The sequence below is a fragment of the Osmerus mordax genome, chromosome 10 (genome assembly GCF_038355195.1).
Source record: "Osmerus mordax isolate fOsmMor3 chromosome 10, fOsmMor3.pri, whole genome shotgun sequence".
NCBI classification, from domain to species: domain Eukaryota; kingdom Metazoa; phylum Chordata; class Actinopteri; order Osmeriformes; family Osmeridae; genus Osmerus; species Osmerus mordax.
In genome coordinates, this window is record NC_090059.1 from 2723780 (window position 1) to 2749214 (window position 25435).

Consider the following 25435-nt stretch of genomic DNA (forward strand, 5'->3'; position numbering starts at 1 on the left):
CACTTGAACGCAGGGAGAATCCGCTCGACAACACTCAAACAAATCAGTGGCCACTTCAGTTTTCCGAGGGTGATAATGTACCTGTTTTGCTCCTTCTAAATGGCAAGCACCCAAAAATACCCCAAAATTATTAATAAATAAATAAATATATAGATTCCAAATCAGAAGCCCTTTAAAATGCTATGCCTTCAGGCCCTAAGCAAGAGGGGTAAGTTTCATAAGACCATCAGAAATGGACCAGTGCCTGCTGGGACTCATGTGAAGTTATTCATCAGGCATGCTCAAGGCCAGAGGGTGGTGGTGTAACGGACCGTAGTTGATCCGTAATCTGTATGGATCACCCCCCACGGCTTGGAGCGCATGTGAACTGTAGATCAATTGCTAAATGTAACCACCTCAGTGTGAAATACAGACGATGTTGCTTCTTAAAGTAATAATTCCCTAAATCTCAATGCAGAATAGCAGTGAAAAGATAAACACAAGTTTTTTGTTGCTAACGGGACATGTAGAATCGCTACGAATCAATCCGTGATACTCGCATTAAAAAAAAATGACAGTCATGGCTAGCAGAGAAGCGGAAGAATTTGTAAACTCTCCCGCATCATATCAGTTGCATGATTATTATTAAATTCAAATAAATGGAGAGCTTATTATGTCTCCTTTATTTGCTGATCCGTGATGATCAATGACTCAAAGCTGCAGTTCGAATTGGATCGAACTGCAGATCCGATCCACTACCAGAGGGTGACACATTTGTTTCAATTAAGAGTTCTTCTTTATGATATTCCGATTTAGAAATGTAACTTGTAACAGGAACATCCATATTGAACTTCCTTCATACTTTGTGTGTGCTGTTTACATTCTGCACATGCTCATATCACTTCTGAACAGCTGAGTCACTTCACAGTGTAAAATCCTGCATTTTATGGGACAGCCTAGAGTGTGTGTGAGCGTGTGTGAGTGTGTCAAAAATGCAGAAGGTGATATAACACCCTCTACTTTAATCAGTCTTCCATGTCTGGAAAAAAGGTGCCAAAACATGCTGGTTCATTTCGAAGTGTAGGAATGCGGAGAGATACATTCAGGACAAACACTTGGAAAGCAGTGCATCATCTGCATTCAGCCACCAGAGCAAGCAAACAGCAGACAATTCAGAGTTTCAGGAGGCGGGAAGCCAGATATCGATGCAAAGATGGCAGAGTTCCCAAAAATGATTTAAAAATGAATGAGCACATGCATTATGAAGATACTCAGAAGGTGAAGCCCAAAGCAGTAAGGGAAGGCTATTCCAAGCATAAAGTAGGATTTATTATTAGTTAATATTCAGATGTCTTACTACATTAGCAACTAATAAATCATAAGTTGCTGGATTAAGACGCGTTCCAGTAAAATCAATTATTTTGGTGGTAGAAACAAGAGCCTTTATCAGTGCTATTGATTTCTTCATTTAATTTACTATTCCCGGGGGCAGGAAAGATACCCAAACACATTTAAAACTGTATGAGAAACAGCATTTATCTAAATTAGCTGCCCAAATACAAACACTTTCCTCAAACCACCGAGGCAAAGAACTGATGCCTTATAAAACGCACGAGAGTATTCAAGTTTTTACTTTAAACAAACTTGATTCTACGAGAGTATGCAACACATTCCTTTCTCATATCCTGTTGCTATTTCTTCCATTAAGAAGGCAGCTTTTAACGAGCGCTGACATTTAGCAGCAATTTCAGCAAATACTATCCGTGTTTCATGGTAAGGAAAAGGAGAGTAAATGTGTTCTGTACTGTAGACCGTCTCTCTAATGGAGTCTCACACAGTCGTCTGGTCAGACACACCTGCTGCCCCCCACACAGCTGCCTGTCTCTGGAACTGCACTCACCACACTACTGGTAATGGAACCAAGTGAAAGAGATTGGGGGGTGGGGGTACTTTTTCCATGGGTTCAGTCTTCAAAAGCCCTTTAAACAGCAGGCCAGATCAGGCGAGCGTAGCCTGGCCTCTCTAATGGAGCTCCTGTCCTGGCTGGAGAGGCAGTGTAGGGATGTCAGGGTGAAGGAAGGAACCGAGCAGGTTTCACTGCTAGGGGGGGAAAAGGGCCAAAATATGATCTAACGATTCCTGAATCTTAGAAGCCACCTTCAGGTATTGTATTCTACCCGGACACAGGGAATTTGGTGAAGAATGGAGTCAACAAAATAAACAGCTCCCGTTTGTGTGTGTGTCCCACAGGAAAACCCTAGCTTTGGTACATGAAATAATGTCAGCTTCAGAAAAAACACTAAAGCAGAGGGATTTACTGCTTTACTCTCTATATGCACTATTCTTATGTCGCTTGGATAAAAGTCCCAACAGTTAACAGAATGGAAAACGTAATGGAATACATAAAAGAATCGCCTTAGTCATCCAAGTCCAGGGCCTGATTTCCTCCATCAGTGATGGAACGGCAGACTGATGACAAAGCTGGTAAAATCAACCCCCTCTCCTACCCCTCCCACCTCTATCTACTGCAATGACATTTGATGAGGCAGGTCACATCATTGCTGGAATGAGCGCGAGACTACGCGTGTGCTCTCCCGTGGCTGAGAGCAAAGTAGTTCCATCTACTGCACTCTCGTCAAAAAAGCCATTCGGGAAAAGGCCTCCTCCAGGGTGATGCTGAGAGGCTGACAGACTCAGGGTGAGACAGAGAGAGAGAAAAGGAAAGAGGGAGAAAGGGGTAAAGGGACATAGAGAGAGAAAGGGAGAGAGAGACAAAGATAAAGGGAGAGAAAGAGGGTGAGAGATAAAGGAGAGAGAGAGAGAGAGAGAGAGAGAGAGAGAGAGAGAGAGAGAGAGAGAGAGAGAGAGAGAGAGAGAGAGAGAGAGAGAGAAAGGGGGGAGAGAAAGGGAGTCAGAAATAGAAAGGGAGAGAGAGAGAGAAAGAAAGAAAGGGGGGGAGAGAAAAGGGATGGAGAGATAGAAAGGGAGAGAGAGAGATAGAAAGGGAAAGAGAGATAGAAAGGGAGAGAGAGAGAAACAAAGAAAGAAAGGGGGGAGAGAAAGGGAGGGAGAGATAGAAAGGGAGAGAGAGAGAGAGAGAGAAAGGGGGAGAGAAAGAGAAAGGGAGAGAGAGATAGAAAGTGAGAGAATGAGGAAAGTAAAGAACAGGTCACTGTGGTCTGGTGCCCAAGCCCCTGTCTGTCAGGTGCATACCCTGAGAGGCCCATTCCTAAGCCCAGGTTTACTGTCATCACAACACATATTCACTTCCTTCTCCCTGCTCTCTCCCTCCATCTTCCCATTTGTCTTCATCTCTCCGCTTCTCTCGCTGTCTGTCTGAGCTGTCCCCCCCCACCCCCTAGCCTTCCAGGTTGTGAAGGGCAGCTCTCCACTCCAGAACTCAGAACGCCTGCTTGAGATTTACAGCTCTGTGTCTTGCTAGCCAGGTCCCCTGGTGTGTGTGTGTGTGTGAGTTTGTGTGTGGAGAGGGGGGGTTCTCAGAGGAACGAAGCACATGCACTTGTATCGGCCTGAGTGGCTGATGGGAGATAGCCGGGGGTTCTTGAGGTAACGTATCGATCAGCTTGTTTTCGTTACATTTTTGAGCTCCTCCGCACAGCTGACTGAGGGAGAGTTTGGCGTGGGCCGGAAGCGGGCTGCGGAGGACGTACTCACCCTGAGGAAGGAGGGGAAGCCCAGGCCGTAGTAGCCCACGGTGAAGTAGTCTGGCTTGGGCCGGATCACCTTGACGATGTTCTCATAGAACTGGGCCTGCTTCCTCTGTGAAAGAGACATTAACTTTGAGAGGTATCTGCATCTGGTATGTAGTCACACAAAACAAGGTAGCTATAACACGCACACAGACCTGACGTACGCTGAGGATGATTCAAAGACTACAGTCCTTATCTTAGTGCTGCACACCACACCACACCGTGTGCGGTTCTACCTGAATGTGCGTCACCATCAACCAACCACAAGCCATCACAGAGGTTGTTCTGCTCACCAAGGACGCGCTCAGCTGCTCAAAGTCAAACATCTGGTTCTCGTACTGCTCTGCGAGCTCCTTCCCCAGGATGATCGCCTCCTCCCACATCTGGTGGTAGAACAGACAGGTAAACAGCCAGAAGCAGCAGCATTGCACCAACTGCTGTACTGTACTTCTATATGTTCCTGGGAAACAGCTTAGTGCCATGTGTAAATGTAAAGCTAGACGGGATGTGGGCGTGCTGTGAAAGTAGATGCGATGTTCTCGTTACCTGAACTTTGTTGTTATTGATAAATCATACCAATCAATGGATCTGCCCTAGAGCAACTGCTCTGAGCGAAGAAGTAGGGAAGAGAGAGATGGGCTGTCCTTGATGTGCTCTCCTGGGCTGTCCTACACACTGAGCTTGGCTGGGCTGTCCAACAGGGTGGGCAAGGCTGGATTGGGCTGAGCTAGGCTAGGATAGGATAGGATAGGCTGGGCTGGCCTAGGCTGGGCTAGGCTGGTCTGGGCTATCATAGTCATTCCTGAGGCTGGGACATGACTCAGCAGTTCTCTCAGTCTCGAGCCAGAGAGAGAGAGAGAGGGAGAGAGGGGGGGGGGGGAGCGAGGGTTGTAAAGCGACCCTGTTTTATGAGAAACACCCAGCTCCGCTGACCGCTCTGGGTTACGCCCCCCCTCCCAGCCTCACCTTGCCCTTGTCGAAGTAGGTGATGATCTCCTGGTACAGCTGGTCTTTCAGCTGGCCCTGGGTGCTGGCCTGGTAGCCCTCCCGCTGGGTCAAGTGGGCCGCACACGCTTCTTCCGACCACTAGGGGGGGATGGTGAGGAGAGAGAGCGGTCACCGCAAACATTAGACACAGTACAGTCCAGGTGTTCTGACTTAAACCAAACATATTATCAGACTATGGTAATGAGGATGGTAATTTGTTTGAAAGACTAGTCCCTCAGCAGGAAGACTGTAGCAGTGTGGCCAGTGTAGCGATGGGGGGGGGGGGGCAACGACTAACTAAACAACACAACTGAAAGTGATCAAAGAGGCGGGGGTGTCAGTAAACAAGCACAGACATAGAAGAACACACACAGGCCACACACACTCTCCTCTGGCTAATATTTGCGGAGTTTGAATCCCTCAAACATGGGCAAAACAACAGACCATGTACGTCAATGTATTGGCAGCTGTAGGGGAGAGGTGGGGGGGGGATTCTTTATTCAAACACTACGAAACCAAACCAGATAGCATTGATTTATGCATCACTGCAATATATGAATCCAGGATTCAGCTTGATCGTGGGAGATAAAGGAGAACATGAAAGGGGTTTCTTTTTTCTGCTGACCCCACACTCCCGTCCTTGGCCATCTCCTCGACGACAAGGATAATGGATGTTCTGAGTTGCTGGACAAGCCCGGCTAACAGAATACGGACGCTCGTGATTGGCTCCCATGCCCAGCCCTACTAAGGGGCTGCCAGAGGTGATTCATTAGCGGACAAAAGTAACTGACGTTCCCTGTTGTTGTGTGGAACAGCGACTAGAACGGTTCTCTGAGTGGAGTGAAAAGACTCTGTCCAGGGAGCTCCACATATTTGCATTCTCGCTCTGGCACGGGGAACCGGAAAGTCACTACTGTGCGTTTTCATTACGGGATTGGACTATCTGCTTGCCTATTGATTTGTATTACAGTTGGACGAGCTGGCACTTGCATGGTTAAAATGGCATTCATTTATCCACCCGGGGAATCATCGTCAATAGGACTCGAGTGCTGACACATCACTAACCGATACAAATAACCTAAATTGAACATTCTTTATAATACATTCTAAGCACGGCCACTTGCGCTCTAGTTCTCACAGGATACATTTTATTATTCAATAAAATTATGAACATCGGAGCAGGACTGTAAATCAAGCGGACATCTTTCACTGTCTGAGTCCGCCCGCAAGCAAAAGAGAAATAGTGACTTCAAACACAACATGACGCAGCTGATTGGATAAGACAAGCTTGAAGGCTCAAGGGTTCTGGTTGAGGCAAAAATAAAATAAAATGTGTCTACTTTTACAATAGAGACATTAGCCTCTCCCTCTCCCTCTCCCTCCCTCCTTTGTCTCTCTTCTCTCTATCCTCCGTCTAGTTTTCTCCCTGAGAACAGGAACATATGTCACAGCTGTTTTTAGACAACAGGAAATTAAAGAAACAAATAGCTACAGTTATTGGTGCAAACGCTGTAGGTAGGAAGATGGAACACTGTCCTGACGCCAAATTCCAAGAACACTGTAACTAGATGATTGGCAGATTTTCTATGTACACGAAGCTTGTGTCTTTGTGAGGTCAAGAGGTCGCTCCGTGGGCCCCTGGAAGGACACATATATAAGGAATAAAACCTCAAATGGGTGTTTTTTGTATCAAAGAAATCTTCATTTGGGATGTTCCCCATTTCTGAGTGGGGCGGAGGCAGATTGCCATTAGTGATAAAGGGTACCAACAGTCATGATTACCTACCACAAACACAGTAAACACTTACTATGGATAGTATTGAGATATATCTGTTGCATCGTAGTGCACAAACATACACTGGCAAGCTATCTAAGCTGTTGCTTTGCTACCTTGATATAATGAGGACCCCTGACGATGTTCCTTCCTCCATTCAGAGTCTCTCTGGGATGATGGATGACCAGGGGAGTGGGGGTAGGGGGAGAGGTCTCAACATATCTCAAGGGGACTCTCCACAGCCTCTGCTGTATATCATAGCTTTAAGTAAACCTTTAAATATACCATCAAAAGCGGCAGAACCACTTTAAGATAACACATAATTTGCATTCACAGGTCTGCAGGAGGAGAAAAACTGCAGCTCAGCAATTCTTCCACCTCCTCTTCTCCCCCTTCTCTCTATGAGCGGATTTAAAACAGGATGGGTGTACATCTGCTAGCAGACTCGTAACGCACGCACGTTTAGAATTTACAGCAACATCTCTGCAAGCAGCCGGGTTAAACGCTAGCGGCAGATAGCGGCTTATCCGGGTGTACATGGCGGTGGCCTTCACGTGGAAAGCTATTGCTCGACAAACACTGGCAAACACGTTTCACTAAATATGCTAGCCAGCAGAAAACAGTGTGTGTGTGTGTGTGTGTGTGTACCTTGAGCAGTTTGGCGTGGAGCAGCAGTGTATAGGCAGCTTCTGTGTAATTGTCACACTCCTTGTGGAGGTCACAGAGCTTGTACAGGTACCTGTGGAGGACATGGATGAATGGTGCTGGCCTTGGTGGGCCTCTGAATCCTGACAGTTCCCTTTACTGTTCTCTTGCTGCTTTGACAGCATAATGACTCCATAACCACACAAGGGTATGTAGCAGGCTGGCCTTCAATGTTATTCACTGTTCAATAACAAACTCACCAACGTGCAATGAAATATCTCAGAAATGTACAGTGAATATTCTAAATTTGTTTTAGACTATTGAGTGGATGAGGGCCATGATGTCTTACCTAATGTACATTTCTTCTCTTTCAATCTCCTTGTAAAAGTTCTGGAGAAAAAAACAGTTCAACTGACGTGGTTAGTTTCAAGAAAATTCACTGTTGTTTTTCAGTCGATCTTGACCTTGCTATGTCCTCCATTCACTTGACATGTACAGGAAAGTGTCAAGGAAGCACACACGGAAACCTTTAGAACTTGAACTATTATAAATGAAGGTTCGTTATTATGTAACATGAAACCCAGTTCATCCCAGAGTGTTGTTTAAAACAACATTTCATTCTTTGTAGCAAGTGAACTTGGTATCAGGGACTCAAAATTGTTAGTGGCTACAGTCACTCAGGTGAGCCCAAGGATTTCTGCAAAGTGAAACATTTGGACAAAATTGCAGAATCCATACAGAAACAGAAATAATGAATTATTATAGTAATTGTACAGAACTAACTATACAGATAAAAAGACTAGCAAGTATGAATGTTGGAGGATGTCGTGGTTAGAGTATAATTGCATTTGACGAGTTCTCCCAACAGTTCATTTTAGGCTTCAGTGCCAGCTGAATAACATTGACATTTACTGGCGTTAGCATTGTGTTAATCTGAGAGGTGGAGAGAGAGAAAGTGATAGTATGTTTTTGAGGGAGAGTGTGCTAGGGCACAAATGATATACGAGTGATGTTATGTGTATGTGAGTATGTGTGTGTAAGAGAGAAAGGAAGTCTACACAGTAGACAGCCTGTGTGTGTGTGTGTGTGTGTGTGTGTGTATGTGTGTGTGTGAGAGAGAGAAAGGTAGTAGTGTAGACTGTGTGTGTGTGTGTTTGTGTGAGAGAGAAAGGTAGTAGTGTAGACTGTGTGTGTGTGTGTTTGTGTGAGAGAGAAAGGTAGTAGTGTAGACAGTGTGTGTGAGAGAGAAAGGTAGTAGTGTAGAGTGTGTGTGTGTGTGAGGGTCAAAGGTAGTCGTGTAGACAGCGTGTGTGAGTGTGTGTCGCACCAGCACGTTGACGGTGCAGCTCATGCGGTTCTCCTTGTTCTCGTCGTGCATGATGGTCCTGTAGTCCAGCAGGCGCTCCAGGAGACGCACCACCAGAGACACAAAGTTCTCCCCCGTCTTGGCCAGGTACTTGTGCTTCCTGCAATGCTCCAGCAGACTGTACACACACACACACACACACACACTATGAGTGAGAAGAGTTCATAACTATGCAGCATTCTGCATTGCGTATGCATAGATGAGGCCAAATCCTGGACTGAAACATACTGTTTTCAAATCAACCTGCATTTAAAGAGCAAACTCGTTTGAACATGTACCCTACTGGGCAGGGGGGTAGATAAAAGACTAAAACACACACAAACACCCGCACAAAAACACTCTCCAAACTAATTCCTGACTGTCAACGGTGAGAAGTTACTGCACGATCATTAGCGATGCGTGATTATTTTGAGTGCTATGTCGCAATTAGCATTATCTGTCTTGTCAGGGCCCTGGCGTCATCCTGCTCCGCTAATCAGTACTTACATTTTCTGAAAGAGAACCTTGTATTGCTCGTCTCCTCGGCCCCCCTCCACCTCATGATCCAGCTTGGTGATGATCTCGTTCTCAAACTGCAATTAAGAAGGAGCAGGCGTAAATAATCAGAGCGGAGCATTTTTCAATTCATTAGCGCCGTCTGCCTTTTTTTCCATAATTTCTTATTGAACCCCCCCATCTTTCCGCTGGGTAGAGGGATCCAACCCCCCACTCTCTCTTTTAACCCGGCTGCCTGGAAGATCACATCAATTTGTTTATTATAGCCCAGCTAACTTCTGTTTATCGGGTTGGGGCGGCTCCAGAAACATCTTTTGACCCCCCTCAAAACCCTTCTCCAGTAGAAGACAAGGCTGTTCAACTGCCGGGTTTCCCTTGACAGTGATGCATGGGCCTCATATCGGCAGCATTTGTATGTGGTAGCCGCATGCATTTTATATAAATATATATATATCTATAGATAAGTTTTATTGTGATGAAACAACCCAATTTGTGGCGGCTGCCTGGCGTGGTGGTAGTGTCAGTGCGAAGAGAGAGGCGAGACCGTGAGCGAGAGATGGGAGCTGTGTATGAACACAGACAAAAGGAAGAGTGTGCCTGTGTGTATATTTAGTTCTGGCCAATAAAGCACGTTCGAGGAGGTGGAGAAAGAGAGAGAAACAGAGACAGTAAACGAGGGAGAGAGTGGAAAATAAAGAGAGAGACGAGAAGATTAGAGACCAACAGAAGAAAAATGCACCCAGTTAACAGAGAGGGGCTCCTGTTTGAGACAACACAGTGTGTAAGCAGGGCTCTGCTCTAACTCCCCCTCCCCAGAACAGGACCGATCAGGGAGGTCCTCAGGAGACAGATCCCTGGACTCCCAGAACCAGACAGCCCTTAGTGCACAGAGACACGGCCTAACAGGGGCGCCAGTAACAGCACGCCAGCGCGCAGGTGAAAATATTGACATAACGAAGCGGGAAGGTGGCTGACAAATCATACAGCATGACAGCTGTGACCAATCGGATGGTGCCAGGCGAAGCAGCAGCTCTATTCTGTGAGACAACATGGTTTGCATGATACCAAGCAAAATGAACAATTAGCCAATACAGTGCGACATATTACTGTTTCTTGTGAGATAAAAATTAATTTACAAACTTGAAACTTGAGTCCCAAGCCCCCCCCGGTCTGTGTGTGTGATAGGTGTAGGATGGAGGCGGGCAGAGGGCCGTACCAGCTGGAAGCTGCAGGTAAAGTGGAACTCGCACTGCATCATGTCGAAGAAGATGGGGATGGTGGCCTTGCGCAGCTCGATCTCAGGCACCAGGGTCATCTCCAGGATGGGACCCACCATCTCCGGGATGAACCTGATCTTGTGGGGACCTTGGAGAAAGTGTGTGGGAGTGTGTGTGTGTGGGGGGGGGGGAAAGAAACACAAAATGAACCAAACGGCTCATTTTATATCATCCTTTTCATCTGAATTGAGGGGCCCTCGTGTAAAGAAAAAGAAGTTGCTGTTGAGCAAAAGAAAATACAGGGTTCAATGTTGGCGGTTGTGTTGTTGCTTGTGAAGTGCCTTGCTTCAGTGTTTCCCCTGACCCTTATCAGGCAGGTATCAGTTTCCAGGGAGGCCCAGCTAGCTAACCCAGGTAGAGATGAGGCCTGGCTGAACAAAGCAGCTGGGGGGGGGGGGGAGACACACACTGAGGGGGGGCAGGGATGATGGTGTTGGAGGGGGACAGGGATGATGGTGTTGGACGGGGGCAGGGATGATGGTGTTGGAGGGGGGCAGGGATGACGGTGTTGGAGGGGGGCAGGGATGACGGTGTTGGAGGGGGGCAGGGATGATGGTGTTGGAGGGGGGCAGGGATGATGGTGTTGGAGGGGGGCAGGGATGATGGTGTTGGAGGGGGGCAGGGATGACGGTGTTGGAGGGGGGCAGGGATGATGGTGTTGGAGGGGGGCAGGGATGACGGTGTTGGAGGGGGGCAGGGATGATGGTGTTGGAGGGGGGCAGGGATGACGGCCTGCGAGGAAGCAGAAACCCCCTGGCACCTCTTCATCTCCCATCTTGCATCAACACGCAACAACAGAACACCAATTAACACCTGGTCTGCTCTTTTTACTTCTCCCTGGTGATGTACCCTGGTTGTCACACAGAGACACACAGAGAGAGCTGAAAGAGAGAGAGAGATCGAGGGAGAAAGAGAGAGCTAAGAAAGAGAGTGAAGAGAGAGAGAGACAGAGAGAATGAGAAAGTATGTGAAAGAGAGCTGGGAGAGAGAAAGAGAGAAAATAGTGTGTGAGAGAAAATGAAAGAGTGTGAAAGAGAGAGAGCTGGGAGTGAGAGTGACCGTGTGAGAGAAAGAGAGACTGAGAGAAAGGGCTCAGTGGCTGACAATCAAGGAAGTGAAAATGATGTGTGGATTGCTGACTGTTGAAATGCAGGATGATGGCCCAGCCTGATGATGCATCACTCACAAAGGGCTTCCTGCTGGTGGGTTGGGGTTTCTCATGGGGTAATGCGGGGATGTGAGGTGGCTGAGCGGTTAGGGAATTGGGCTAGTAATACAAAGGTTGCTGGTTCGATTCTCGGCCGTGCCAATTGACGTTGTGTCCTTGGGCAAGGCACTTCACCCTACTTGCCTCGGGGGGAATGTCCCTGTACTTACTGTAAATCGCTCTGGATAAGAGCGTCTGCTAAATGACTAAATGTAATGTAATGCAGTAAACGAGCGATGGCAAACTAATAAGTAAACTAATTGAATGCAAAAAAACTCAAAAGCTTCTTAGCGTCCATATTAATGCCCAAACCTCTTGGAAAAACCTGCCCAACATTAGCGATGGAAAACATTTTCAATCCACAAGCCCTGATTGGCTGGTGCTACATTACCTAGGTTGTACCACATGTCTCTGATTTGGAAGCCGATCTGTCTTCTCATATCCTGGTACCTGCAGGACAGAAAGGACATCTCAAACACAGGAACATTGGAAAAACAAAAAAGAAAGATTTGATATCTGCCCTTAATCTCCCGTTTGCAAACTAACATCGGCCAAATCTGTCCTGATAATTGCTTTACACAGAAATGTAACTTGTTGTGCAACCAAGTAAGACGTGGCTGAACAACACTGTGTGTATGTGTGGATTACAAGGGGGAGATTTTATACTGGGACCATCTTTTACGGATGAGGCCGGAGGGATGAATGCTAGTCCGATTTTTGTATAGGTTTGAGGGGATTAGTTGACGATGGTCCCACAAGTCCAGGTCAGGAACTAATCTCCAAGCCAACAGAGATAACCTCTCCAAACTCTGCAGGCTTCAGCCCACCCTGAGCACCAGCACACACACACACACACACACACACACACACACACACACACACACACCTCCCCCCCTGGAGAGAAGAGGGGAGTAAGGACAGAGGTAAGATAAAGGGAAAGAGGGCAAAAAGAGAGAGATATAATAATAATAACTAGAGAGGGTACAATTTCTGGGGAAATTGTAGGGTGTGCTTGCTTGCGTCGGTTGCACAGGGGTCCGTTTTTGAATGACATTTTTACAACTGATATTTCTGTATATTTTATATAAAAATGCATACTTATTATTTATAAAGATTACATAGATTTTTTTGCTGCTCATTTACAACTGAAAATACGAGTGAAGTGTAGAATGAAATAGATGTCTTCTCATTTCCCCTGCAAGAGGCAGCCTCATCGTTGAATCAAAACGAATACATTTGGCAGACCGGTGTAAAAATTGACCTAATCTCTATGACTTAAACGTCATTTTAAGTTTTTCCCTTGTCATGATATTTTCAGGCATTTAGCCTACTCATATTGCATTCATTCATGAATAAAGAACCCCCTTTGAAGATTATTCTACAACGTTACCCGGCAGTAGAAGATGGAATCGCGATTCAAACAGTACCATCTGCTAACTGAAAATATGCCCCCCAAAACGTAAATAAGCTTGACATTTGTTTAGTGGAAAATCGCTCATTCATAAAAAGCTCACTGGTAGCGATCATTGTCAGTAACAACGCAAAATGCGATATAGCCCTGTGTGGAGAAGCTGCCCCGGTAAATTGTACTACTACGGTACAATAGTAGACTACTGCTGTGTTCGTCTTGGTAGCGATGGCGTTGGTTGAATTGGATTTAACGTTCCGTTGTACAGTTTAGGCTGAAATTAATTATTTTCATGAACAGATTGACAACGTTTAGGGTGTGGCAATGAAGTTCAGGTTAGTAGTTAGATAGACTTTTGATTTAAGTAAGGGGAGTGCCGAACATTTTCTGTCGCCGTTTGACTTCCTAAACAGTTGTGTACTGTAGCTAGATGTTTTTGTAGTGTGTCTCGCGTAAGCTACAGCGTTGCACACTGGTTTGAAACCACAGGTAATGGTAATTTCACCAACAAATCGTTTACTAATGTCAGAATAAATCCTACAACGAAAATGTATATGTGAGGAATGTTTATTTTAACGATTGAAAACAGATACATCATAGACCACTGTAGTATGTGTTGCCCGGGCAACACAGGCTAATGTCATGATGCTAATACTTCAGTGAAATAGTAGACTACTGTTTCCGAAAGTAGATGTACTTCCTTAATAATATCAGCTTATATTGTACATTACACATCACAATTGTGTGTCATATCACAAAGTAAAATGAGTAAATAGTTATCACCCTGGCCTCTTTTCTTGTGGCGTTTCTGCAGCTGCCTTGCAGTAAAGCTATAGTTAGCCTAGCTATCCCCCAAGTTAACAGATGCGAAACGAATGTTCTGCCAAAGGTAGTCACGCGTGTTTTCGTGACATTAGTGCAGACCGGTGTAAAAATTGACCTAATATCTATGATTTAAACGTCATTTTAAGTTTTTCCCTTCTCATGATATTTTCAGGCATTTAGCCTACTCATATTGCATTCATTCATGAATAAACAACCCCTTTGAAAATTATTCTAGGACGTTACCCGGCAGTAGAAGATGGAATCGCGATTCAAACGGTACCATCTGCTAACTGAAAATATGCCCCCCAAAACGTAAATAAGCTTGACATTTATTTAGTGGAAAATTGCTCATTCATAAAAAGCTCACTGGTAGCGATCATTGTCAGTAACAACGCAAAATGCGATATAGCCCTGTGTGGAGAAGCTGCCCCGGTAAATTGTACTACTACGGTACAGTACTAGACTACTGCTGTGTTCGTCTTGGTAGCGATTGCGTTGGTTGAATTGGATTTAACGTTCCGTTGTACGGTTTAGGCTGAAATTAATTATTTTCATGAACAGATTGACAACGTTTAGGGTGTGGCAATGAAGTTCAGGTTAGTAGTTAGATAGACTTTTGATTTAAGTAAGGGGAGTGCCGAACATTTTCTGTCGCCGTTTGACTTCCTAAACAGTTGTGTACTGTAGCTAGATGTTTTTGTAGTGTGTCTCGCGTAAGCTACAGCGTTGCACACTGGTTTGAAACCACAGGTAATGGTAATTTCACCAACAAATCGTTTACTAATGTCAGAATAAATCCTACAACGAAAATGTATATGTGAGGAATGTTTATTTTAACGATTGAAAACAGATAACGCTACATCATAGACTACTGTAGTATGTGTTGCCCGGGCAACACAGGCTAATGTCATGATGCTAATACTTCAGTGAAATAGTTGACTACTGTTTCCGAAAGTAGATGTACTTCCTTAATAATATCAGCTTATACTGTACATTACACATCACAATTGTGTGTCATATCACAAAGTAAAATGAGTAAATAGTTATCACTCTAGCCTCTTTGCTTGTGGCGTTTCTGCAGCTGCCTTGCAGTAAAGCTATAGTTAGCCTAGCTATCCCCCAAGTTAACAGATGCGAAACGAATGTTCTGCCAAAGGTAGTCACGCGTGTTTTCGTGACGTTAGTGACGTAGTGACGTTAGTAACGTCAGTGACTGTGGCTAGCAAATTAGCCACCGTTAGCTTCACTTTTCGTCACAAAAACTTAACTTAAGCCTAAACCATGCAACGGAACGTAAATTCCAATAGAAGCAACTCAATCGCTACCAAGACGAAACTTTTGACACCTACGTTGTCTATGTAGGCCAAATATTGACTGAGTTTTAGGGGGGCAAAAAGAATAATAAAAATAATAATAATATATATGTGAGAGAACAAAGGTTGTGCTCTCGCCGAAGGCTTGAGCACACCCAATTAACTAATTTAATGTATAATGCAATCTACATTCAGCTGAATCTCAGAGTGCCACAGAACATAGTTAAAAACAAACTATAATAAAATAAATGTAAAAAGTAAGAAACGCCTTTCTCAATAGAAAGGTTTTTTAGGCCAGTCTTAAAAAAGTCCAGTGTCTGTGTTGCCCTTAAGTGGTCAGGCAGGCTGTTCCACAGGCGCTGCCGTGCAAAAGGTCCGGTCACCCATGGTGCGGAGCTTGGTGTTGGGGACCCGGAGGAGCGAGCTGTTTGTGGATCTGAGGGTGTGGTTGGATGTTTGGGGAGTGATGAGTTCTTGTAGGTAGGGAGGTGCATGTCCATGTATGCATTTATGGGTGAGTAGTAGGACTTTGTAGTAAATACGGAATGAGACAGGGAGCCAGTGTAGTTTATTTATCGAGTGTAGAATGGGTGTTATGTGCTCATATTTCCAGATTCTCACCAGGATCCTGGCAGCGCTGTTTTGTATGTACTGAAGCTTTGGATGTGGTTGCCAGTGATCCCAGTGAAGAGTGAATTACAGTAGTCCAGTCTTGAGGAGATAAAGGCGTGGACGAACTTCTCTGCATCTGACAGGGTTAAAGATCCTGTAAAGCAAATTCCATGATTTGCTTCTCAGTACATTATATACGTGTGAAATAAGTTCCTGAAAGCATGTGCAAAGCACGAAAACTTTGTCGCACTGAAATGTGGAGTTAGACTGTAGAACAGTTTCTCCTCCGTTTTCAGATCAGCTTTTAATGGGTGGAGCCAAAAAATGACCAATCTACGTCACTTTGACCGATCTACGTCAGATCACTGAATGGCTCTTCCTGCTGTACTGTTATTGTAGCCTACATCAGTTAGCTAGCTAGCTAGCTTCAGGATGTCTCCCTCCACCCGCAACTGCATCTTCCCTGGATGCAAAAACTTCAACTGCGCTGCAACGCTATTTAATGTCCCTATTGATGAGGAAAGGAAAAATAGGTGGATTGATTTTGTGAAGAGCCATTTGATGGAAAGCTTCTGATAAACTCCAACAGCCGCCTCTGCAGTGACTATTTTACGGCGGATAGTTTTAACATGGACCAGAAACCGACGGGGTTCACCAACACACGGCTTCTCTTGCAGTGCGGAGCCGTACCTAGCATCGCCCTCCCGGCCGTTCCTCCTCCGGTCGCACCTGGACCATCCACCACCACCAGCAGTTCATCACTCAGTTCTGTGTGCTTGTTATAATTATACCAGATAACCTTTCCAGAGGTATCTCTGCTATGAGTTAGTGCAAACCACTAACTTGATATTAGGCTACTCTGTGTAGAATGATGGTATTTTGGTGAAATGGTAGCTAATGTGCTAGAAGTAGTTGGAGAGCTCACTGTCTCTGGTGTCCATTTTTACTCCTGTGTTACAGCTCAGGGGAACAAGCTTCATTTATATGCCTCTGTATGTTTCACTCATTGAACAAATAAATTCTAATTCAATACTGTTTTGTTCGGCTTGACGTAGCGTCCATTATCTGGGTCGTAGGTACTTGAGAGAAGTGGCGCCTTCCAGCGAGGGGGCAGAGCTTCAGCTCCTTCAGGCGACACGCCCCCCCAGTCTCAAGCAGAGAAGACTGCTGATTTTCTCACGATTTCAAAGCCTAATTTAACATACTTGTTGGTGTTTTTTTTCATTCGAATTTGGATGGGTAGTTAATAACATATTCTTCTGTGGTGTGGTGAACTTAAACTCGTTTTCAATTCCACTTTACAGGATCTTTAAAGTTTGGAGATGTTTTTGAGATGATAAAAGGAGGTTTTGCACAGGTGTTTTATATGGTCATTAAAGGATAGGTGAGGGTCAAACCTAACTCCTAGATTAGTGACTGTGGAAGAGAGGGGTATGACCTGACTGTCGAAGGTGAGATGAGTTATGGAGTATGACTGAACCTGCTGTGGAGTGCCAACAAAAAGGTCTTCGGTTTTGCTACTATTTAACTGGAGAAAGTTGTTTCTCATCCATGCCTTTATCTCCCCAAGACAGGCGGTAAGACATGACATGGCAGCAGACGGGCTTGGGGCAGTTTTGATGTAAAGCTGCGTGTCATCTGCATAACAGTGGAAAGACATCCCATGTCTGCTGATGACACGACCGAGGGGGAGCATGTAAATAATAAAGAGGATGGGGCCGAGGACCGACCCTTGCGGAACACCACAGGAGACAGGGAGCAGTCTGGACTTGCATCTTCCCAGTGAGACATATTCAGTTCTGCCAGAAAGGTAGGACTGAAACCACCTGAGTGCAGAGCCTGGTAGTCCAATGGTGGTGTGGAGGTGCTCTAGGAGGATAGTGTGATCCACTGTGTCAAATGCAGCAGTCAGGTCCAGGAGGATGAGGAGCGAGGGAGATCCTGCATCAGCTGTCATCAGCTGGTCATTTGTCACCCTGAGCAAAGCTGTTTCAGTGCTGTGGGCTGAACGAAATCCTGACTGGAATTTTTCATACAAGTTTTTGTGTTTGAGGTGGTCCTGAAGTTGAGAAGCAACTACCTTCTCTAGCACTTTGGACAGGAAGGCAAGGTTGGAGATAGGCCTATAGTTTGCTAGAACCTCCGGGTCCAGGGTGGGCTTCTTGAGAATGGGACGGATGAAAGCAACCTTGAGAGCTGCTGGGACACAGCCAGACTGAAGGGAAAGGTTAACAACTTTGGTGATGAAAGGACAGAGAGTGGGGATGTATGACTTGAGCAGAGCAGTGGGGATGGGGTCCAGAGTACAGGTACAGGATTTCATTTCCTACACAGAATAGAATAGAGAGGCACAAAAATGGAGACAGAGAGAAATAGTTACAGAGAGACAGAGACAGAGAGAAAGAAAGAAAGAGAGATAGTGATGGAAACAGAAAGAGATCATGAAGGACAAACAGACACAGACAAAGAGATCATGATGGACAGGCAGACACAGAGAAAGAGACATGGTGATAAAGTAAATAACTGATATACTGTGAACAAGGGGTCTGCTTCAGTTATCCCACATTGAACAAAAAAAAGGGTGAAACTTTTAGAAGGTGAAAAACTCAAATGCTTCAATTTAGCTTTTGAAAATAATACAATATGTATTGAATGTTGCTAGCAGTTCAAGAGTGTGGAGATAACATCTACATAACTGCAGATGCCACTTCATTACATTACTAAGTTGAAGTCTACCCCAGCATACTAAGTTGTATTTTGGTCTAAATATTGACAGAAGGCAGGCCCTCTTAAATCATAATAGTTGGTTAATTATTACTTTCTCTCCTTAAGAATCCAGCTCTAATAAAAACTCCCACAATGTTGACTATCTTTTCAAATCTCGAGAAGTACAAGGAATAAGGAGTCTAAACATGTATTTGGTGTTGACAGTATTAGGCAAGCATTATTTGTATTTTTTTGTACCATACTTGTAGAATGCCTTCACAATTCAAAACAGCATTTTAGATGCTCAGAAGCCTCTGGAAGGAATACTTATGACAACCTTACTGGGAAGGGTGTTTTGACTTCTATGATTGTGTTTCACCTTATTTATTCATTCATTCATTTATTTATCGATTTATTTTATCATTATTTTAAAAACTGTATTGCCATACTGTATGCTTGTGAAATGCTTGGTTTTCTGTTGTACTTGGATATTGTATTGGCGTCCAGCCTGTGTTTGTGTATACACGGCTTGTTTGCAGAAGGGATATGGGTCTCAAAATGACTCCCTGTCTAAACAAAAGGTTAGATGAATAAAAATGGATGTGGGGCTTCCTCCACGGCTGCCTGGAGGTGATGTATCGGACGAAGCTGTCCTTAGTGCAGGCAGGATGACATGACAGCCTGCTTGGCAGTCCTAGTGTCACACCAAAGTGAGTGAGGAACAGGGGACACTGACAGGCTTGTCACCTGCTACCGCCTGACTGATCAGGCTGGGCTGGGCTGGGGGGGGGGGGGGGGGGGGAGAGAGCACCTTAGAGTGACATTGTCCGAGATTGAGGGAGAAAAGGGGTTAGAGAAGGGATGAGAGTGATAGAACAGAAGGAGGGAGAGAGAAGGGGAGGAAGAGGAGTAGGGGAGGAGGGAGAGAGAATGGGAGGAGAAGGAGAAGAGGAGGGAGAGAGAAGGGGAGGAGGGAGAGAGAGAGAAGGGGAGGAGAGAGAGAATGGGAGGAGAGGGAGAAGAGGAAGGAGAGAGAAGGGGAGGAGAGAGAGAAGGGGAGGAGGTAATGAGGGTGATACAAGTCAACTGAAGAAAAATAATGCAAAGTAGATCTAAAGCAAGTTAGAGGTTGTTAGAGCTATCTTGGAAAAGACAAGATATAGCAAGAAGTACAGGACTTCTGAAGAATACATCATTTAGTCAATAAAGAGAGAAGCAGTTAGGACGAGAAAAAAGACAGTGAGAAGTAGACAGATGGAGGTATGGAGAGGTTTTAAGTGAAATGGACCAGTCAGGACACTGTTCCTCTGCCCTCTCCCCATTAATATTCATTAAGGCCTCATCACACTCTGACCTTTTACAGGGGCCCTCGGCGGCATTCACAGACCCCCTACGTTCAGTCGACATTTCACCAAAAAAGACACGGACAACTAGGATAGAAGGGGAGGTTACGGTGAGGGAAGAAAGGAGAAAGACATTTTCCCTTCAACCTGTCCGTCACTGCACAGAGAGAAAGAAGACTGTTAAAGGTCGATCAGAAGGAGCATGTGCAATCAAGCGTCCGTGACTCATCATCTCCCTGGTTCAAAGCAGCCTTTCTTGTATTTCAGACACTGACATCTGGGTGAAGATACAGCCACACATTAACCTGTTAAAGAGTAGCGTCACAAATATGTGATCGTTCGAATGTGGGTCCCACAGCATAACATCAGAAATATGTGATTTCGAACATTCCAATTGAATATTTTCCAATAGACAAACTATGCGACAAACGCTTTAGTATGGCTTCAGAATGTACTAATGAGAAGGCTCACAAGTAACACTAGCATGGTAGTAGCATTGCTTCGAGTATTATACTAGGTAACTTAGCCCGGAAGCTAACTAAAGCTAGCTAGCTACCGTTTCGGAAAAATAATGTACTCTGTGGGGACCGTTGGAAATATTTAGAACTCACTAATCTAAAGGTTAACGCAGGCCTGTCCGCATAAAATCTACACAAGATATGAAAATATATCTGCACAAGATCGGAATTCATCTTTGCATAAGATCTGAAATCATATCTGCACAAGATCGGAAATCATATCTGCACGAGATCTGAAATCATATCTGAACGAGATCTGAAATCACATCTGAACGAGATCTGAAATCCCCTTTGCACAAGATCTGAAATCACCTCTGCACAGCTGCATTAACGTGTTCCTGTGTGTGTGTATGTTTGTGTAAGAGTCCGTGGTGGTGGTGAGCCAAGGTTAGCTGTGGGCCCTGACATATAAACGGATTCAACGTCATTAGCTTCCACGCGGGCCTTGTGATGAAAGTTGGGACGGCCGTATTAAGACAGGAAACATAGTGCTCCGTCATCGTCCCCGGAGCATGGCCCCTCAGTCTGTCCACTGTTGTGAGCTCAATCATTGAGTGTTGAAACTGCGCTCAAACACACACACAACACACACTAATCCGTCATGCTGAGGAGGAGAGGTCATCTGTCACAGAGACCAACAGATGATAGTTGGACGACGGTTCTGCACATCCAGGGGAGGTTCTAGACTAAGCTGGGACCAGTTGTACTGTTAGAGAGGCCAGTCACATTAAACATTATTGTTGTCATATAGTTTTCTTCACTGCATTGCAGGCATTGACAAGCAAGTTTATAATGATTCAGACTCTACATTTAGGATGGCCACAAGGGGGTCCAAGCTTATTGTCACAAAGGCACTGGCAACCACTAGCCCCCCCCCCCCCCCCCCCCAGAACTGCCACTGCACACATCATGAGCCAGCATGCAGTAAGTAAAGCTTGAAGATGGAAGAGGGAGGGAGAAAATGTCGTTTTTTGTCTTCCTTGGTTGGTTTGAATGCAGTTCTATGGACATCTGTGAAGCCCTCTGTGACGTTGCTTGGAAAAAGCACTATATAAATATTTGATTGAAAATTTGATTTGAAAAAGGGAGGGAGGGAAATTGCAACTGAATCTTCATGTCCCCGCACTTCACTCATGCTTATTCACAATTATACAGTGAGAGAGAGAGACAGAGGGAGAGAGGGAGGGAAGAGAGGGGCAGGAAGGAGAGAGATAAACAAAATTAAAAAAACACAGTAGGTGACATTATAGTAGAAGCCTGGTGAAGAGAAAAAGTGGAAAATCCCCTTCTCCATGTCTCTCTCCAGGCCAGGCCAGGCCTAGTCTTAGTCCTAATCCTAGTCCGACCTACTACCATACAGCCACTCAGCACAAGGAAGAATGGGAAGAGGTGAGGCTTTATATGGCTTTATATGTCTGACTCTTTGTGTGGTGCCATTATGTACTGTCGGCCTTAAATCAACCTGTTGTCACTTCACCTGGTTGTTGAGTAGAATCCACAATACAAGACTGACAATGGTCACCAAGAGCATTCCTCAACCAGCAAGAGCCAGGGTGACGTGCATTTGAAACAGCACTCTCATCCCTCTTCCACTAGATAATGAAGGGTAGCTGGCTTACACAACTGAACTCTACAGCCAGATAACTTTGCAGTGCAATGCATACCACGGCATCAGCGGAAAATGAAATGAATCCAGACCGCCATTTGGAGCAATATTTGGTGTGGGTTATTTTATCACATTTTCTTAGTAATTAAACTTTTTTTTGTCAAATACACCCTAACAGGCTCTCACCCATAGCAGCTAGAAAGAGAAATAAACTTAATCTGCCTATAAAGAATGTTAAAGATAAAATCTCAGCGACAAGGGAGAAAATGGCTCAGAGAAGAATTCAGGTATCGAGTAAAACACTTTTTTTTTTCTACCTCAGAATTTGAATTCTGTAAGGGGGCTTCCTGACTGGTTGATACCCTGGGTGTGAAAATGGAACAGAAGAGAGTGGAGTGCCCTGGAGGGCTCAGTGGCTAACAAACACCTCTGGCACTGGCATGGGATATGTCATCCCTGTGGGCTAACCGTTTGATACATTATTAAAAGGCAACTTGTGTTTCTTGGTGTGGGGAGTGAAGGGGTCTGAGGAGAGGGAACTGGGGACCTGTTTGCACTGGGTCTTTGGAAGGGGGGAGGGGGGTGGTGGGAGAGAAGGAGCTATCTGTTCACTCTTTGTACTCACTTGTGGAAGATCTTGGCTCGTTTGTCGCTGGAGAAGTTCTCCAGCTGCAGGGATTCCTGGGTGAGGAAGGCCACGGCCAGGTGGAAATAGTTGTTCCAGAGCTAGGATGGGGGGGGGGGGGGAGGAGAGGAAAACATTTCTTCATCACGTTGAAGGAAGGTGTGGCAGAGTTAAACCCTGCTAGTTTGTGGGTCTGGAAAGCTTGTTGGGTGCTTCAGGTGAGCTGTCTCAGCTGTGTTGGGAAGCTTGTCCACTGGTGAAGGAGAGGCTGCAGATGTGGGCTGAGGGGCAACCGGGGAGAGCTCTCTCAAGCACGGAGACGGAGGAGCAGACGGAGTTCAGAGCCGGCTGGACGGAGAGCAGCGGTCACAGCCCTCCCTGTCCTCCTCCACTCCCATCAACCTCTCCCTTTAGAGGAACTCACACATCCTCATGCAAACAACAATAGGCTCAGCAAGGCACATGCGCATACATAAACACTGAAACATTGTTTAGATTCCACTAAACAATTTAGATTCCACTCCAGTCGTTCGGATTCCATTTGGGTGGAAGGCGATGCAAATGAATAATCTATGTGGTATTTGGTAGTTTTTTTAACATTTAGCACTAAATGCAGTGGATGGCTTCCATTTCTATTAAGACACAACTTGGTTTAATATATTCAACTCCTCTGAGGCTTTTAAAAGGTAGCAAGACCCTCAGAAGGAGGGCCTGTTAAATGCTTAGGAACATTACAATCTTCCATTTGCAAGAGTTTTTCAAAAACTAGCACAAGGAGCCACCATGCCACTGTGAAGAGTAGGTTAAGATATTCTGGAAAAGCGTACTAAATTGCAGACCATTATACAGTCACTTATGTCCTCTCCAAACTATTTTTATGGTAATTTCTTTAGGTCCTCTTCCTTGTTTCCTTAGGGCCCAACAAACTGCAGAGTTAGAACATTTAAATAGCCCCCTATCAGAGCATGTGAGTGGAGCGGAGAGCGTGAGCGGGCGGATTTTGGACAGAATGCAGAGCGGGATTTTTAAAAGGACAACAATAATGTGGTACAAGAAAAATAATGTGGTAACATCATTTCAGTCAGTAAAGACTAATTTTGGAATCTAAAAATACACCTCTCTCGAAAACACGAAAGTGTGCTACGTGAACACGCTGGGAAGAAAGCAAAGGGTTCGCAAAATATGGTAATTTGTAACAAAGTAAATATAGATTAATATTCTAACACAAAGTTTTGTCTTCACTTTTTGTGTTATATTCCTTTTTACGCAGGCTTAATTTCTAATTTGAAATAAATAATTTTTATTTGAAAAATGTAGACGCTGCTCTTTAGTTCTTTGGGCTGAGGTTTAAGCTAAAAGTTAAGGTGGAACTTAACTGATTTATGAAGTACGGCTCATATTATTATTAAAATAAGATCACAAAACTTTATCTGACAACTAAAAGAGCAAAATGTAATATATATAATAATAAAAACGTTTTAAACTTTACTACTTAACTACAGGGCGCGGCCATCTTTGAATCGTCATGTCTGTGACGTCACGAGAATAGGAATGTACTGTGACTGACAGCTGCTAGCAGTCATCAAGATTGACATTGACAGATTGTCAGGGAGAACACAGAGGTAGAAATTGCTTCAAACGAACCAGCTAAAACAAGGTGCAAAGTAGGATCTTATTGGCTGGTTGTACAAACAATTTTTACAGGACAGAAGGCATTCACTATCCATGTCCTACCCAAGCGGCAACCGGTTTTATGACAATGGCTCATAGCTATAAAGCGCCAAAGCCCGCTAGTTGCCCCCTGATTTAGAGTTTGTAGTGATCACTTTACAGAAGTGGATTATATTTATAAACCTGTAAAATACGCTAACGTTACATACACACAGTGCCGTTTTTGACATAGGTAGCTCTAGCTCCTAAATTCACAGATATGATTGTGCCTAATAACGCACAAAGCTAGCTCCGTAACGTTTCCTACACTGTTTGTTATGTTTAACCTAGCGAACAAGTTATCAACTCAACCAGTGAGTATGTTTCACACAACTTGAAGGTAACAGTACTAGTAACTGAAACTTACCATCTATTTATAGGGTGCTCCAAACTTTCAAATTCAAGTCTTTTATTGTCAGATGCAAAGAACAACACAGGGTCAGACCGAGCACTGATATTAAGACTTAAGACAAGACAACGCAAGGCAACCTGGCATAGCATGACATATAAGTACTCAGATCATGGTTACACCTATGATAAGCTAACATATAAGCTTTCTCCTCACACAGCATGGGGAAGAGCCTGTTCTCAATGATGAACGATAATTTTGGTGGACCACCAACACCCAGATCATGCAGGTCTGCCTCTTTGATCAGATCGATTCTGTCTCTGTTGGCATTGTCGTGCAGTTACCAGAAGTACACCTCTCGGAGTTGTCCAACCTGTCAGTGTTAACTATATTTATATCTTCCGACAAAACCACATATTCTGCATCATATGGAACAACTGCGGCCCTGCGGGTACATAATTACTAGTGGTGGGCATAGATTAATTTTTTAAATCTAGATTAATCTTACTGTAATCTTGGCGTTAATGTAGATTAATCTAGATTAAAATGGCTCATTTGAATTCCGCCGAAGGCATTCATAATATGTGTGCTACCCAAATAATGACTAAAAGCAAGTCTTTGAGAATGGGTTTCTCAAGCCAGGTGGCGCATTAGACCAGGGGCTCATCTCCTGTTTCCAAAATGCATCACAAACTGCTTGAGAAAGCTGTTCTACTATGACAATTGGTGATGACAATAAATTATGTTCAAAAGATGTACTTGTGTTTATTAACTGTTTATTAGATTATTTAGCTTGGCTGATAGAGCTTTGCTGACGGGCTTGCCTCGGTTGCACTCAAACATAGTAGTTTGACGACGACTCTTCCCCTGCGCTACATCAGTGCTTGGCCCGGCATCTTCCACATTAGCTAATGGATGCTTTGCGTTTAGGTGGTATTTGAGACTGGAAGAACTCCTACAGTAAACTAATTTTGCATAGC

The 25435-nt window shown here is 44.7% G+C and overlaps 1 protein-coding gene across 1 annotated transcript in view; it reads right to left on the reverse strand.

The window, feature by feature from the left end:
- Positions 1 to 25435, reverse strand: part of dock1 (dedicator of cytokinesis 1) — a 208916-nt gene that overhangs the window by 22178 nt on the left and 161303 nt on the right. The window contains exons 31-40 of the mRNA XM_067244751.1: positions 22397 to 22497; positions 11832 to 11890; positions 10173 to 10321; positions 8948 to 9033; positions 8423 to 8579; positions 7445 to 7485; positions 7099 to 7189; positions 4656 to 4775; positions 3983 to 4072; positions 3655 to 3759 (exon numbers count right to left, since the gene is read on the reverse strand). Coding sequence (XP_067100852.1) covers positions 3655 to 3759; positions 3983 to 4072; positions 4656 to 4775; positions 7099 to 7189; positions 7445 to 7485; positions 8423 to 8579; positions 8948 to 9033; positions 10173 to 10321; positions 11832 to 11890; positions 22397 to 22497 — 999 coding nt within the window. The remainder of the gene's footprint in view (positions 1 to 3654; positions 3760 to 3982; positions 4073 to 4655; positions 4776 to 7098; positions 7190 to 7444; positions 7486 to 8422; positions 8580 to 8947; positions 9034 to 10172; positions 10322 to 11831; positions 11891 to 22396; positions 22498 to 25435) is intronic.